Below are 14,176 nucleotides of genomic sequence, written 5' to 3'. Positions count from 1 at the left end.
TTTTTTTGTTTTTTTTGGCCGAAAGCGGAAGTTGTTGGCTAACGTGGACATGGGACAAAAGAGCCTCGCTTCTAGCGGTGCTACGGTAAAAGAATTGTTACGGTCAGCGTAATTAAACAAGTGAGTCGGTATTTCACGCCTTTTTATTTCAGTTTTTTCACAGGTTTTGTAAAAAGCAGCTGGTCTCGTCAGTCGGCTATTTTAGGAAAAGTACTGCCAACGAGCTACCCAGCGTTAGCAACACACACTAGCTAGCAAGCAAACAGAGAAAAGTGATTCCACTTTTGTTAGTTTAGGTGTGTCTGAGTTGATGTTTGCGTGTTTAAACTCCGTTATCCTTGTTGTGTTTTTAAAGTGTCAAGCGTCAGTGGTTACAGTTTGTCAGACCCAGTGCGTGTTAGCTGAGTTAACTGTTCACCGTTAGGAGTAAAGTCTATAATCATTAACGCTTGTTTACCTGGAGATTTTAAACGATGTATAAGTCAAGCTTGTAATATAACTCTGTCGGAGTTGACTATTAAGTGGTAATGCCATTTTAAATAACACACCTCCAACAGTTAATGATCACAAGTGCTTGTTTACCTCAGTTTACCCGTCTGTTCCCTCATCCTAGCAGAGCCGCCAGGAGTTCAGCCATGGAAGTGCCTTGCTATCTGTCCAAACTACTGTTCGAGCTCAATGAGCAACGGAAGCGTGACTTCTTCTGTGACTGCAGCATCCTTGTTGAAGGCCGTGTCTTCAAGGCGCATCGGAATGTCTTGTTTGCAGGAAGCGGTTATTTTCGAGCTCTTCTCGTTCACTATCTACAGGTAAGGACATAAGCACGGATGCCATTGTTTTCTCTGTGTGTTTGTTAATTAGAAATGGGTAAACTAAGGTGGCTTCTTGGACGTAAATGCAACAATTTGGTCAAGAATAATGTATTTATTATCGGACTGGCATATATTACAGTCAGTTTCATCGTTAGTTTCAATGTCTAGTGTGTTGTGTTATTGTGACAGCTGTTTCTCAGAGTGTTCTTTCACATACCGCTTGTCGAAAGGGGGAAAAGGCTTTCCAAACCTGCAGTGGATATAAATGACTTACACTTTTCCCGAAACTTTTTCCTAAACTTGCATAATTCAACTGAAAAGCAAAAAAAAAAATGTTGGAGGAAAATATAAATAATAATAATAATAATAATGATTAAAAAATGTACAAAAAGCTGGGCACACCCCTACACTAATACTTAGGTGAAGCACTTTTTAAAGAACGCAGTCAGGCTCCTTGGGTAGGAAACTATCAGCATGGCACATCTTGACTTCGCAATATTTGCCCACCTTTCTTTTTAAAAGTACTCAAATATGTCAGATTGCTAGGGTATCTCTTGTGAACAGCCCTCTTCAGATGACACCACAGATTTTTCCATTGGATTTATGTCTGGCTGGGCCATTACAGACTTTAATTTTCTTCAGGTGAGATCATTCTTTTGTTAATTTGAATTGGCTTGGGATCATTGTCATGTTGAAAAGTGAAATTTCCCTTTATCTTTAGCTTTCTAGTAGATGCCTGAAGATTTGGGGCCCTCCATCTTGACCAAAGCCCCAGTTCCAGCTGCAACCCCAAAGCATGATACTGCCACCACCACCACCATGCCGCCAGGAAACTCCTACTAGGACAGCTTAACTTTACTTGGGCTTAATCAGTTCAATTCAGTTTCATTTATACAGTGCCAAATCACAGCAACAGTCACCTCAAGGCACTTTATATTGTGAGGTAGACCCTACAATAACAACACAGAGAAAACCCCAACAATCTTATGATCCCCTATGAGCAAGCGCTTTGGCAACAATGGGGAAGGAAAAACTCCCTTTTAACAGGAAGAAACCTCCAGCAGGGGAGAGGAGGAAGGCAGAGAAAGTCTCTTTTATTGATAGTAAGTGTGTAGAAGACTAAATGCTGTGATTAAATCAAATTTTGCTTTACCAAAGTATTGATTTAAGGGTGTGCTCACTTATACAACCAGCTTATATGTTTTTAACTTTTAATATTTTTCAGATTTGTTTTTTCAATTAAATTGTACAGGTTTAGGTAACATTAAAGGTGGGAACATTTTAAAATGATATATTGTAGTAATTCTTTTTAACATCATAGAAAACCTGGCATTTCAACAGGGGTGTCTACACTTTTTATATCCATTCTACCTGGCCCGGTGTTTAAAAAAACCCAAAAGTAATTGTCCCCACTTGTTAAATTAAGCCCACACCCAGGCCTGATTATTGCCAGACCTGTTCAGTCGAAAAATTACTTAAAGAGAAGATGTCTGACAAAATGAAGTAGGCTAAAAGTTCTCAAAAAGCAACACATCATCTAGAGAAACTCAAGAGCAGATGCCATTTCTAAGACTTTGGGACTCGCAACGAACCACAGTGAGTGCCATTATCCACAAATAAAGAAAGTTTGGAATAGCGGTGAACTTTCCCAGGAGTCGACCAAGATTACTCAGAGTGCGCATCAAAGACTCATCCAGGAGGTCACAAAACATCTAAAGACCTGCAGGCCTCACTTGGCTCTCTTCATGTTTAACAATAAGAAAGAAACTGGGCAAAAATGGCATCCATGGGAGCGTTCCAAGGAAAGAACTATTGCTGACCAAAAAGAACACAAAGTTTTGTCTCACATTTTCCAAAAAAACATCTTGATGACTTTTAAGAAAATAGTTTGTGGACGGACGAGATAAAAATTTAAACTTTTTTGGAATGTTTGAATTGTGTTAAATCTGGCATAAAACTAATACACAATATTTCATGAAATGTTGGTGTTTTGATGGTCTGGGCTTTGCTACTTTGCTGCTTGAGGGTTTGGATGACTTGCTGCAGTTTATGGAACAGTCAGCTGGAACCTGCTCCCTATCAGAAAATCATGGAGCAATCAATTCATGGCCTAAAGCTCAAGCACTTTTGAGTTATGCCACAGGACAATGATCAGAAACAAACCTGAATGGCTCACAAATAAATAAATAAAATAAATGAACAACTTAAGGTTTTGGAGTGGCCTAGCCAAAGTCTGGATCCAATTGAGGCACTAGGGCATGACCTTCACCAGGTGGTTCAGGTTTGAAAACCTTCCAATGTGGCTGAATTAAAACAATTCTGGGGGCTAAAATTCCTGCAGAAAAGTTTGGAAAACTTTTTTGTTTCCTTTTTATATAAATTAAATCATAATTTAAAAACTCAATTTTGCATTTACTCTCTTTTTATCTAATTGAGATTTGAAATTGGGAAGGGGGCAAATACTTTTTTCACAGCACTGTGTTTTGACAAGGTCACAACTAAAAACTGCAGACAAGCAATATTTTTTTTATATTGTTCTTTTCTCAAACAAGAGGCAGAGAGTGCTTCACAGAAAACAAACATAAGCAATGTAAAAATTCCAAAATGAAGGGAGGTCATATTTAAACAACAGAAATAATGCATTAAGTGCTACAAATAGAAAAACCTGTGTTAAAAGCAGTACAAAAATTAAGACAAATTATGCATTTCATAAAAGAAGAACTGGCATAAATATATTACTAATATGCCTGCATAAACAGATTTCTAAGAGTCCACAGAAATGACAACTCACCCAGCATACAGGCAGAGTTACACAGGTCAGGTCACAGCCTCAAGTACTCTGTCACAGTGTGTCCTTCGGGGGATGTGGGGGGAAAAACCTCCCAAAAAACATTAATTTTAAATTGTTTTGACTAAAGGGAATGACATGAAGAAGGTCGGCCACAAGGGAGCCTGACTGTGAATGCTGTATAGGTAAGGATGAGAATTTTAACTGGATACTTAACATTACTGAGGGACGGTGAAGAGACATTGGTTGGGTAATATGGGAGCAGCTCTATGACCTAGAAAGTAGCGTAACAGCATTTTTGAAGTCAGGAAAATGGAGTTCTTGTAAACCTTCAGCTGTTTTGTAAAACTATGATTTGAAATGTACCGATATTTCTCTGGAGCCCTGTTCCACTTTCTAAATATCTTCTGTTCCAGCATTTGTTTTCCGATACATTTGGCTCAACATTGTCTATCTTTTGAAAACATCTCTTTTCAGGACAGCGGACAGCGCTACAGCACAGCGTCGTTGGACATCGTGACAGCTGACGCCTTCTCTGTTATTCTGGACTTCCTCTACTCTGGACGCCTGGCTCTGAACAGGAGCAATGTCATCGAGGTGATGTCAGCAGCCAGCTACCTGCAGATGACGGATCTGGTGAACTTCTGCAAAGAGTACATCCGGTCGTCTTTGGAAATCTGCAGCAAGGAGAAGGAGAGGAACACGGAGAAAGAGAATCAGATAGAGGATGGAGGAATGGGTCCTGCAGACAGTGGCACTCCTTCTGCAACAATTTCCAGTGGTGCTGGGGTTGCAGAGCCTCATTCACAGATCTCAGAGGCGGATAGAGGGTCAGGTTTAGGTCAGGAGTCTGTTACATCAGGTAGAACACCTTTGTCCATTGTTGTCACCACCCCTCCAGGCGCTACCAGGGATATGGACACCTCCTATCCCTCTCGGGAAGAGTTTGCACCTGGGAGTGAAGGGCAGAAGGGACATATGGATCAGACTAATCTCTCATCATCCTCATCCTCTGCTCTGACTCCAGAGTTGGTGAACCCTAAGATAGAATATGACCCTGATGAAGAGCTTATGGAGTCACCAGACACCAAAGTCATCACATCCTATCCTGGGCCTCCTCTGCACAATACTCATCATAGCAGGCTGCTTCCCCCAAGTCCTTCTCCATCTAACGAACGCTCCCCCTTGGGATACAGCTCATCCTTTAATGCTAGGCAGCTGATGGAGGCGCTGGCCAGAGGTGAAGGTCCCAACTCTTTGGGGGACAGAGTAGGGCAGCGCTTCACCCAAGGGCTGGGTAGCAGCACTGGAGGAAGCAGAATGGACGAAGGTCTGGGATTTGTAGGATCATCAATTATGGAGATCCAGTCTGATTGGCTTGGAGAGGACACAGGTAATTAGCAGAATAAATATAAGGACATTTAATCAATTAAAAAGCTATATAGCAATGTTAGTAAATTGTCAACCGGAATAGATAGGGATAGGTTTGAATTGTTGCTGTGTTTTTCCTCCTTCAGGTGATGGCTTAGTAGTGCCAGTGAAACTCCACAAGTGCCCCTTCTGCCCATACACTGCCAAGCAGAAGGGGATCATGAAGAGGCACATACGTTGCCACACAGGAGAGAGGCCATTCCCCTGCCCCATGTGTGGCAAGAGGTTCACACGACAGGAGCACCTACGCAGCCACGCCCTTAGTGTAAGAATTTCATGCACTGCAAGCAGGTCGACTTCATTCTGAGTTAACCTTATGCAACTTTAGTTCAGAAATTTTCGAATAACCCAAACTATTAGCATGAACAGGTTCGATTTTTTTCTTTTATTAAGTGTATCTGTACACAACATTTATATTATCTGAGAAGAGAGACATCTCAGTTTTTGTTGCATTCCTGTGGCCCCTTGCACTGAACAATTACAGCAACACTGGTCATGTGTCAGTAATTACTACAGGAGTCTCAATGACAGAGACCTGATACAATACTAGAATACAGCTTCTGTATGCTAAGACTTCATTAAAGTATCTGTGTCATGCTGCTTCCAACTTACAATGCACTCTATTATGGATGAAAATATTTTACATTGTACTCCATAGTACTCATTTTAAAGCTTTTCTACTTTAAAACATCATTCCACACTAATACATTGTGCAGTGTAATATTTTAAAGTCACATGAATATTAAAAATAGTCTCCAACTGCGACATTAAAGTGATACTGTAAAAGATTATGTTCATGTATCAGATTCATAATGAATATCTTTTTTTCTTTAGGTACTTTAAGTACATTTATTGCTAATTTTTTTAATATTGGGTGCAAGTATGACATTTTGAAGTAAATTTCATTAAGTGACTTAAAGAAATTCAGTGAAAACTGTGAAATTGCATTCACTGTTCCCCATTGTGTGACGTAAGTTTCATTAGTGCAGTATTTTTTTATTTTATTTTTATTTTTTACCCCTCAGCCATAAAAAGCTGATGTTACCCTGCCGGGCAGGCAGGTGGCTGGAGTGGACACCCAAGTTTGTGAATGTGATAACTTGAGAATGAAGCGTCATAGTGGAGTAGAGTTTCAAATTGGCACCATAAGTGCATCTGCTAGTAGTCTGAGGTTTAGCACTATCCACTGCTGGGATTTAAAAAAAAAAAAATTGTGCTGTTATTCACATCTACACTGATGGAAAAGTTGGTACTGTTCAAACAGATGAATTCACATCCTCCATGTCTTGATCATCCACAGGTCCACAGACACTACTGGCCGGTGTCATGCAAGAGCTGCAGACGAAACTTCACTGGTTCTAGCGTTTCACCCGGACTCAGACGCTTCGGCATCTGTGATAGCTGCAACTGTGTGACCACCACTCACGATGAAACAGCCCCTGTTCACCCTTCCAGCCAGTCAGAGCCTGTGGAACGAGCAGACGGCAGTACGGATTGGTCCAGCTTTATAGATGAGGTGGACGAGGTGGAGGTCGGCAGAGTGGAAGACTTAGTGGAGAAACAGATGCTTGAAAGACAGCTGGCTGTCTGCAGTGATGTAGTTCACGCGTTGTGAATTCAGTCAGTTATACCCAGGAAGAAAGTCTTTCTCTGAACTTGCTGTCTGAGCTAGTGTGTCATGCCAAAGTGTAGTACTGGACACGTTGGGGTTGTAGTTTGGTGTGTATGCTTGTCAGATTTCATCACATTTGTGCAAGATGGCGTCACAGATCTTTAGTCAGAGGCTATGTGTCATGGCTAGTGCGATTCCCATCAGGGTGATCTCTAGTTAGTATTATTTACTGTAAGATGATTTATTTATTAACTAATTTGTATTTTAAATCTTTGAGTTTTGCAGATATTTTACTCCAGTAACTTGCTTGACTGGAACTAGGTTCAGTGATTGTGTATGCGTGTGTATGTGTTTTTCTTTCTTTTACTTATTACTGTGGTCTTTCCTTTCTTATATTTGCACAACTGATAAAACCAAATGTGTTTGTGTGTGTGTGTGTGTGTGTGTGTGTGTGTGTGTGTGTGTGTGTGTGTGTGTGTGTGTGTGTGTGTGTGTGTGTGTGTGTGTGTGTGTGTGTGTGTGTCTGTCTGACTGTGTGTCTTGTATGTAAGAAGAATGCACCCATCCAGCTGGATTTCTGAATATACAGAGGACAGACAAAGCGTCTTCTCAAATGTTTTGCTTTGTCCAGAAAATAACACTTTGTGTATGAAAACAGTCTTGTGGATGTAGAGGGGCCACTGGAGTTATCACTGCAATAAATGTGTTCTCAAACTGTGGACATTGTGTCATTGCTTTGTCATTGCTTGTTTTAATCTTTTTCTTTCAATAGTCCTGGAGTCACTTCTTCTTCTTTATTATTGAAGTATAAGTAAACTTTGTACTTGATGTAGTTTTGGATCATATACAAAACTAGCCTGTGGCGCACTCTAGTGGTTATTCAGTACAAATCTGTGCCAGCAACTGTTTTCTCACGTTTCTGCATTAAATAAGCAGCTGCATTTGTCCTTTGCAGAGTAGTCATTTATTTAGTGATCCAGAGGAGTGTAAACAGGTGTGTGTGTGTGTGTGTGTGTGTGTGTGTGTGACAGAGCGAGAACATTCTGAGGTGAGCTTACTTGGATCTGGATAGTACCTGCAGGTGAGGATCACTATATTTTATATTTTATTTCTCAAGTGCATTTAACACATTTAATGAGGGAAGCTACAGGAAATGACACTAAAGCATAACCAATATCTCATGCATTATTAACTACTGGACAGGCCACAGTATCAGGGACTGGGCAGGATTTTGTCTGATTTGATGATGTGCAGTACAGAAGCTTCACAGGGTTGTGTGCTGTCTGTTAATGTTCACATGATACAGCTCAGACTCCCAGTACAACTCTGCAAATTAAAATCAGTCTGTGACACACTAGTAGTTACTCAGTTTATACGGATGCAGTTGTATAGTCTTACTTAGGTTCTGACTACTTGAATGCATATTTATATTATTAGAGATAAATTGAGAACCAATCCTGGCCATCTTCCATACATGCTTATACACTATGGTATGCCATACAGGTTTAATATGTAAAAACCATGAAGACTTTACAAACTGGCACTTACCAGGCTCTTGGACCTGGATCATTGTGGACATGGGTCCTCACAGTAGCCTAGTAGCTAATGTTCAATCCTGTGATAGGTATACTGATAAAAAATAATGGAGTGTCTGTCATTTAAGCAACCTTTTCAAATTACAAAACAGTTAAGTTTATAGGTTTAATTCATAATATCTTCATCATAATCATGAGATCCACTTTTACTTAATCAAATATACACAGTCATGTGTGACTTTATGCCTACTATTTAAATATCGCCTACAAATGGCCACTCAGTGAAACTTGAGGGAGAACGCTATTTGTCATAATAAGATTAACAAGCCGCACTGTTTAAGATCCAGGGCTCAGTAATGGTGTAAATGAAGTTATCAACAGGGTTTGAATGTCTAAACAGCATATGCACAGCAAGACACTTTATGGCCAACCATAGGACCTAAGCACTCAAGTCGTTTTCTATAAAGACAAAAGTAGGGCTCCCTCATGTAATGTTACATGATGAAGGTTCACTGGAGAATGACACAACTTTTTATAAGTCTTTCGTTTCCCATCTTTTAATTTGAAACTGTAGCACTCAATGCACCGAGTTTGTTGCTATTGCTCTGCAGTGTATCTTATGTTCATAATTTTTGTTTTAATTTAGTTTTTTCAGGATGTTATGTATAATTACATTAAGAAAATCAACGAGGCCACTGAAGAGGGCGACACGTCGTTGAGGCCGAGGTATCGAACACCATAGAAGAAGAACGATATATCCGCAACGTTTCCCGCAGGTATCGCGTAGAAGTGTGACGAAGCGGAGATACATGGGCAAGTCGCGGGACTTAAGTGAGTTTGAGCGGGGTATGATAGTGGGAGCCCGAAGGGCCGGTTGCAGTATCTCACAGACAGCGAACCTGTTGGGCTGTTCAAGGACTGCGGTGTCTCGAGTTTACAATGAATGGTGCGAGAAGAAGAAAACCTCGAGTGACCGCACGACGACCGGGAGGAAGCGGCTCGTCGACGAGAACGGAGAGAAGTGGATTGAGAGTGTGGTGGAGGCTAACAACCAGGTTACGATTGAGGAGATACATGCACTGTACAACAGCAGCGGGGTGGAGAAGCCCATCTCACTCCGAACTGCACGACGGACCCTAAAGAGGCTGGGTTACACGTGCCTTCTGCCAGTCGATGACCCCCTTACAGAGGGCGGAGCCAGCAACAAGTGACATGACAACAGTTTGCTCGCGTGCTGCGGCCAGGTTGGACTTTACCGCCATTTCGGTGATGTAATCAGCTGAGGAACTCAGGAGATTCCCAGGTTATACAGAAGGGGGTACTGCGACGGCTTGACAAAAATCTGACTTTCTGGAGAAAATTCTGAAAATAGGTTTGAAGCAAATTCTTTACTGGTGGGTTCTGTTTCGCTCTCACTGGCGACACGTGTCGTTCAGAAGAAGAATGCAGGGTGTCCGGTGAGGTAGGATCCGCAGGTGCAAGGGGAATGGGCAAGATATCCTCACGGCGGCAGACCCAGAAGAGCTGGACACTTCAACTTACAATAACAGAAGCTAAACGACTCCAAGCCAAACACTGAGCCTTCCACGATGGACCGTGCATCCAGTAACAAGATTAACCTGGAAACATGAATGTAGTAATTAAAAACTGGATTATTCCAATATCGCACCCCTGTATCCATAAGTTGCCAATTGTAGAGTAATTCTTTATGATCTTTAATTTTTCTTTCATCTCATTTCCCATTTTTTACAACATCTCTATAAGTGCATCAGTTTAATGAAATGTGCACACATGCATGGAAATATTGTAAGGTGAAAACAGAGTTTGTACATTTTTAACAAGCTTGAAAGTCAATATTTGTTACCGTTATTCTTCAACACAGCCTGAACTCTATTAGGAAAGGTTTCTTGTTATTTCTTTAAGTAGTCTTCAGAAATAGTTCTCTAGGCTTCTTGAGGGAGATTTAAAGCTCTTCTTTGGCTCTTGGCTGCATTTTGTTCTGTTCTCTGTCAAGATGATCCCGCACTGCTTCAATAATGTTGATGTCCGAGATCTGGCCAATCCATGACTAATAGTGTTCACGGTGTGTTTTTTCCATCCAGGCAGCTCTTACCATGTTAGCAGTGCATTTGGGATCATTATTATAGAGAAAATGCTTTCCAGATGGTATATATGGTGGCTCAAAATTGGATGGTCCAGCAATTTTGAAAAGATCCCCAACACCACTGATTGAAAATGCTGCCCAAATCATGGCAGAGCCTCCGCTCTGTGTTAGATATCTATAAATGCTCACTTTTGTACCTCTCTCCTGATATATTCCATACATACTGACGATGATTTGAACACAAAAAAGTTAAATATAGCAGCCAATTTCCAAAGAAAAACCTTGAAAAAAGGCTCAGAAATCCACCTAAGAAAATCTTAAGAAAGTCTGTCTCCTTGGAAGTAGAATATAAATAAAAAAGAAGTACCTTTAGATTTTTGCGCAGTACTGTTAATTTTAAAATGACCATTTTATGCCAATTTAAATGCCTTCAAAACTGTTCAAAAAATGTGTTTAGATGTATTATTTTATTTGTCCCTAACTTTCCCATACCAGTTGATGCCTGTCTCATGTTGTGTTTTTACAGAGCAGAAATTAGTACATTAACATTTTGTAATTCCAAATAAACTATTCTTATATTTTTTTCAATCAAGATAAAAAATATTCCAATAACTGAGCACTTCCCTGTCTTCAATGCTCCACTCTCGAATAAAGGTGAAAAAAAAATACCCATAGGAATTAGGAAACATTTGACTGCGACAGTATAACACAAAGATAGTTAAACTTGGAGAATATCAAGAAGCATAAATCAGTTCACCTGCTTTGGTGCAAATAAAGCTGACAAAAGGTGCACCCAAGAAGCAACAACATGACCCCCCCCCCCCAAAAGGGAAAGATTTTGTGGGTGATGGCCTTATTCTTATCCCTTCTGACTATTTTTTTGTTGCTAGTATCTTTGTCACTACTCATAAAGACACCCACAGCCCAATCAGGCTGCACAGGTAGTCCAGCTTCTGGATACAGCATCTATACCACTGCAAGACAGTTTGCTGTGTCGCTGTAATAACTTCAGAAATATGCTTTGTGTGAAACACAAAGGAACTGAGAACCAGTTCCTTAGATAATTAGGAAGGGGAAAGAAAAGCATATAAGAGTATTTCAAATAAGGTAGACTGCTGTTCAATTGATTTTTAACCTTTGACCAGATTAATGAGCCTGGCATAGTAAGACCTGATTTATACTTCTATGGGAAATCTACATCCTAACTGGAGACATATGCTGTAACCTTCCACGTACCCTAACATGCACTTCTAAATACACAAATTCAGCAGGGGCTCATTACATTACTGAGATCACATGTGATGAAAGGCCGAGGTCAAAACAGATAGAACTTAAATGGATATTAAGCACTCCCTGCCTTTGCATTGCAAGCTCTTTAAAGTAGCAGTAGGCAGTCCCAACATCAGCTACTTCTGAGAGATTTAAAAAGGTCAAAACACACTTGCAGAATCACATTTTGGCATGTCAAAATAATATCTAGCAAAGACAATGAAGGTGCATGTTGGGCAAGAACACAGCAGTCTTACTAAACGTTAAGAAAAATCCAAAACAGCCTGTGCTTTATTCACAGTAAGTGATCAAACTGTTGCAAAGGTAACTTGAACAGCATCATCCTCGAGTTTAATGCACATGAAGACAAACCTTCAGCGCTCACGGTAAACATTAAGTCTTCCAAACTTCATCGTGTGCAGTGCAAATACAGATCTTTTAGTGCCCCCTCCTGGCAGATGTGAATACATGCAGAGTCAGACCAAGGCTCATATAAACTCGCTTCATGTATGCTGAGCAAACTCGACAGGGAGGTAGAAGTTAAAGAGAGGATGACCCTTGCAGCACTGGCATACAAGTCCAGGAGCAGCGTACGATGGGCCACTTTTGGATTCAGTGTCTCAAAACAAGTTCAACAACTCTGAAATTTGCCTGACTTTGTCTCCGGATTACAATACTATCAGTTCTAACAAGCCATTACTGTGCTTTTTCCCTTTTTGGGAGGGAAAAAAAATCAAAGCTTTATTTCGCTAAACAAAGGGACAACACTCCTTCAAAAGTCCTAGGAAATTCACGTGAAACTGCACTGCTTAATGTGCGATGTTTACTGTAATGTTTATGTTGTGCTTATTCAGCTGGCTGTTGAACAATTTCCCTGCAAGCATTACAGCAGCAGCTCTCCTTCCACACTGAAGGCAACTCAGTTCAGTTAGGAAGATATTCTCTGCACAGCTGATTACATTCAATGAAAAACTGCCTCCATTTGGAATAATAATAAGAAAAAAAAATGTAAACGGTTGTGTCCTCTACAACAGACAACTACGTTTGGGAATACAGGGATGCCAAATTGGAATAATCCAGTTCTTTACTACTACATTCATGTCTCCGGGTTATTCTTGTTACTGCACGCAAGCGCTGCCGTGGAGGACTCGATCTTTAGCTCTGAGTCATTTTGCTTCTCGGACTGTAAACCCGAGGTGTCCAGCTGTTCTGGCCCTGATGTCTCTTCGAGTAAAGCCTCCATCCCCGCCGCGGTGGTCCTATTGCTGCGGCTGTAGCCCAGCCTCTTCAGGGTCCGCCGGGCAGTCCTCAGTGAGATGGGCTTCTCCACCCCGCTGCTGTTGTACATGGCATGAATCTCCTCGACCGTAGCCTCTCTGTTAGCCTGCAACATGCTTGCCAGCCTCTTCTCTCCGTTCTCGTCGACGAGCCGCTTCCTCCCGCTCGCTCCGCGGTCGCTGGAGGTTTTCTGTTTATGCCACCATTCCCTGTGAACTCGGGACACCGCGGTCCTTGAACAGCCCAGCAGGTTCGCTGTCTGCGACAGGCTGCACCCGGCGTTTCGGGCTCCCACTATCATACCCCGCTCAAACTCACTGAAATCCCGCGACTTGCCCATCAATCACCCCTCCTTCACACTAACACAGGTGTATGGGGAAGAGCAGCGGATATCCGCTAGTAATCATTCTTCTTCTATGGTTTTTGGTACGTCACGTTCAACACAGGTCGCCCTCAGGTGGATCCAGGGGCGGATCTAGAGAAATTTTCTCAGGGTGGCATGGAAATTAAATGGGGTGGCAAAATGAAAACCTTTTTTTCTCTCTTACACATATGCAGGTGTTGCATTCTGTAATAATCATTATATATGGTTAAAATATATAAAAAGCAGTAAGTATAAACATTTCATATAAACATAGTCTGTAACTTTCTTATTTTCTTTGGCCAACATAATTAAACATTTCAGTTTCATAAAACATTTTAATTTTGATTTTATGTAGTGTAAAGGAATGTAATAAATAAGCATGTAGCCCAATAAGTACAAAATTTAGATAGCTACACAAATGGGGTGTTTCATTTACAAACATTATATTTATTTATGTTGATTTTTAGTTGAGAAGCCATAAAAGGCTGAGGTATACAAATTTACTACTCCTATAAACTATGCAAGAAAACTTTCCATTGCCAAGAGCAATGTTTTGTAGTACAGGGTTAAATAAATAACAATTAGAAATCAAATTACATGTGAATAATTTAACCAAGAATTTGTAAAGATATGCTTTTGTATTTTAATAGGCAAACCTTTCACTGCCCGGTTTCACCAATAGAAAAACAAAGCAAGAGAAGTTCCAGATATTTCAAAAATAATTGTGATCATACCTTTAAATGTCTATATATTGATCCAACCGTGCTGGCGACTATCCCAGCTCCCATAACGCAAGAGGACTGCCTCTGCCAGGGTGGGTCCTTTTTAAAATTGTGGTACATTCTGTAAACAGGTGAGCAGGCTTAAAAAGAAGAAGCTAAATTTCAGCACTATCTGTTTTTCCACACTCATTGAATTAAATTGACATTAAAATAAAGATAAACGGGAATCCATTGTAGGCCCCCTCCCATGTATTTATTGTA

General features: G+C 40.7%; 1 protein-coding gene across 4 annotated transcripts; it reads left to right on the top strand.

The window, feature by feature from the left end:
• On the top strand, positions 1–7,362 carry zbtb8b (zinc finger and BTB domain containing 8B). 4 transcript variants are annotated; one of them, XM_065471164.1, is made up of 5 exons: positions 1–120; positions 614–809; positions 4,078–4,993; positions 5,118–5,296; positions 6,332–7,362. In XM_065471164.1, the coding sequence occupies exons 2-5, from the start codon at positions 636–638 to the stop codon at positions 6,644–6,646; spliced, it is 1,584 nt and encodes a 527-aa protein (XP_065327236.1). In that variant the 5' UTR covers positions 1–120; positions 614–635; the 3' UTR covers positions 6,647–7,362. The 4 variants fall into 4 exon arrangements, with proteins under 4 accessions (XP_065327236.1, XP_065327235.1, XP_065327237.1 ...); XM_065471163.1 differs by having other exon boundaries at positions 5–120; positions 617–809; XM_065471165.1 differs by having other exon boundaries at positions 12–85; positions 617–809.
• The last annotated feature ends 6,814 nt before the right edge of the window (positions 7,363–14,176 follow it).

The sequence above is a fragment of the Pelmatolapia mariae genome, linkage group LG22, assembly GCF_036321145.2.
Source record: "Pelmatolapia mariae isolate MD_Pm_ZW linkage group LG22, Pm_UMD_F_2, whole genome shotgun sequence".
NCBI classification, from domain to species: Eukaryota; Metazoa; Chordata; class Actinopteri; order Cichliformes; family Cichlidae; genus Pelmatolapia; species Pelmatolapia mariae.
This window is presented reverse-complemented; position numbering and strand designations above follow the sequence as displayed.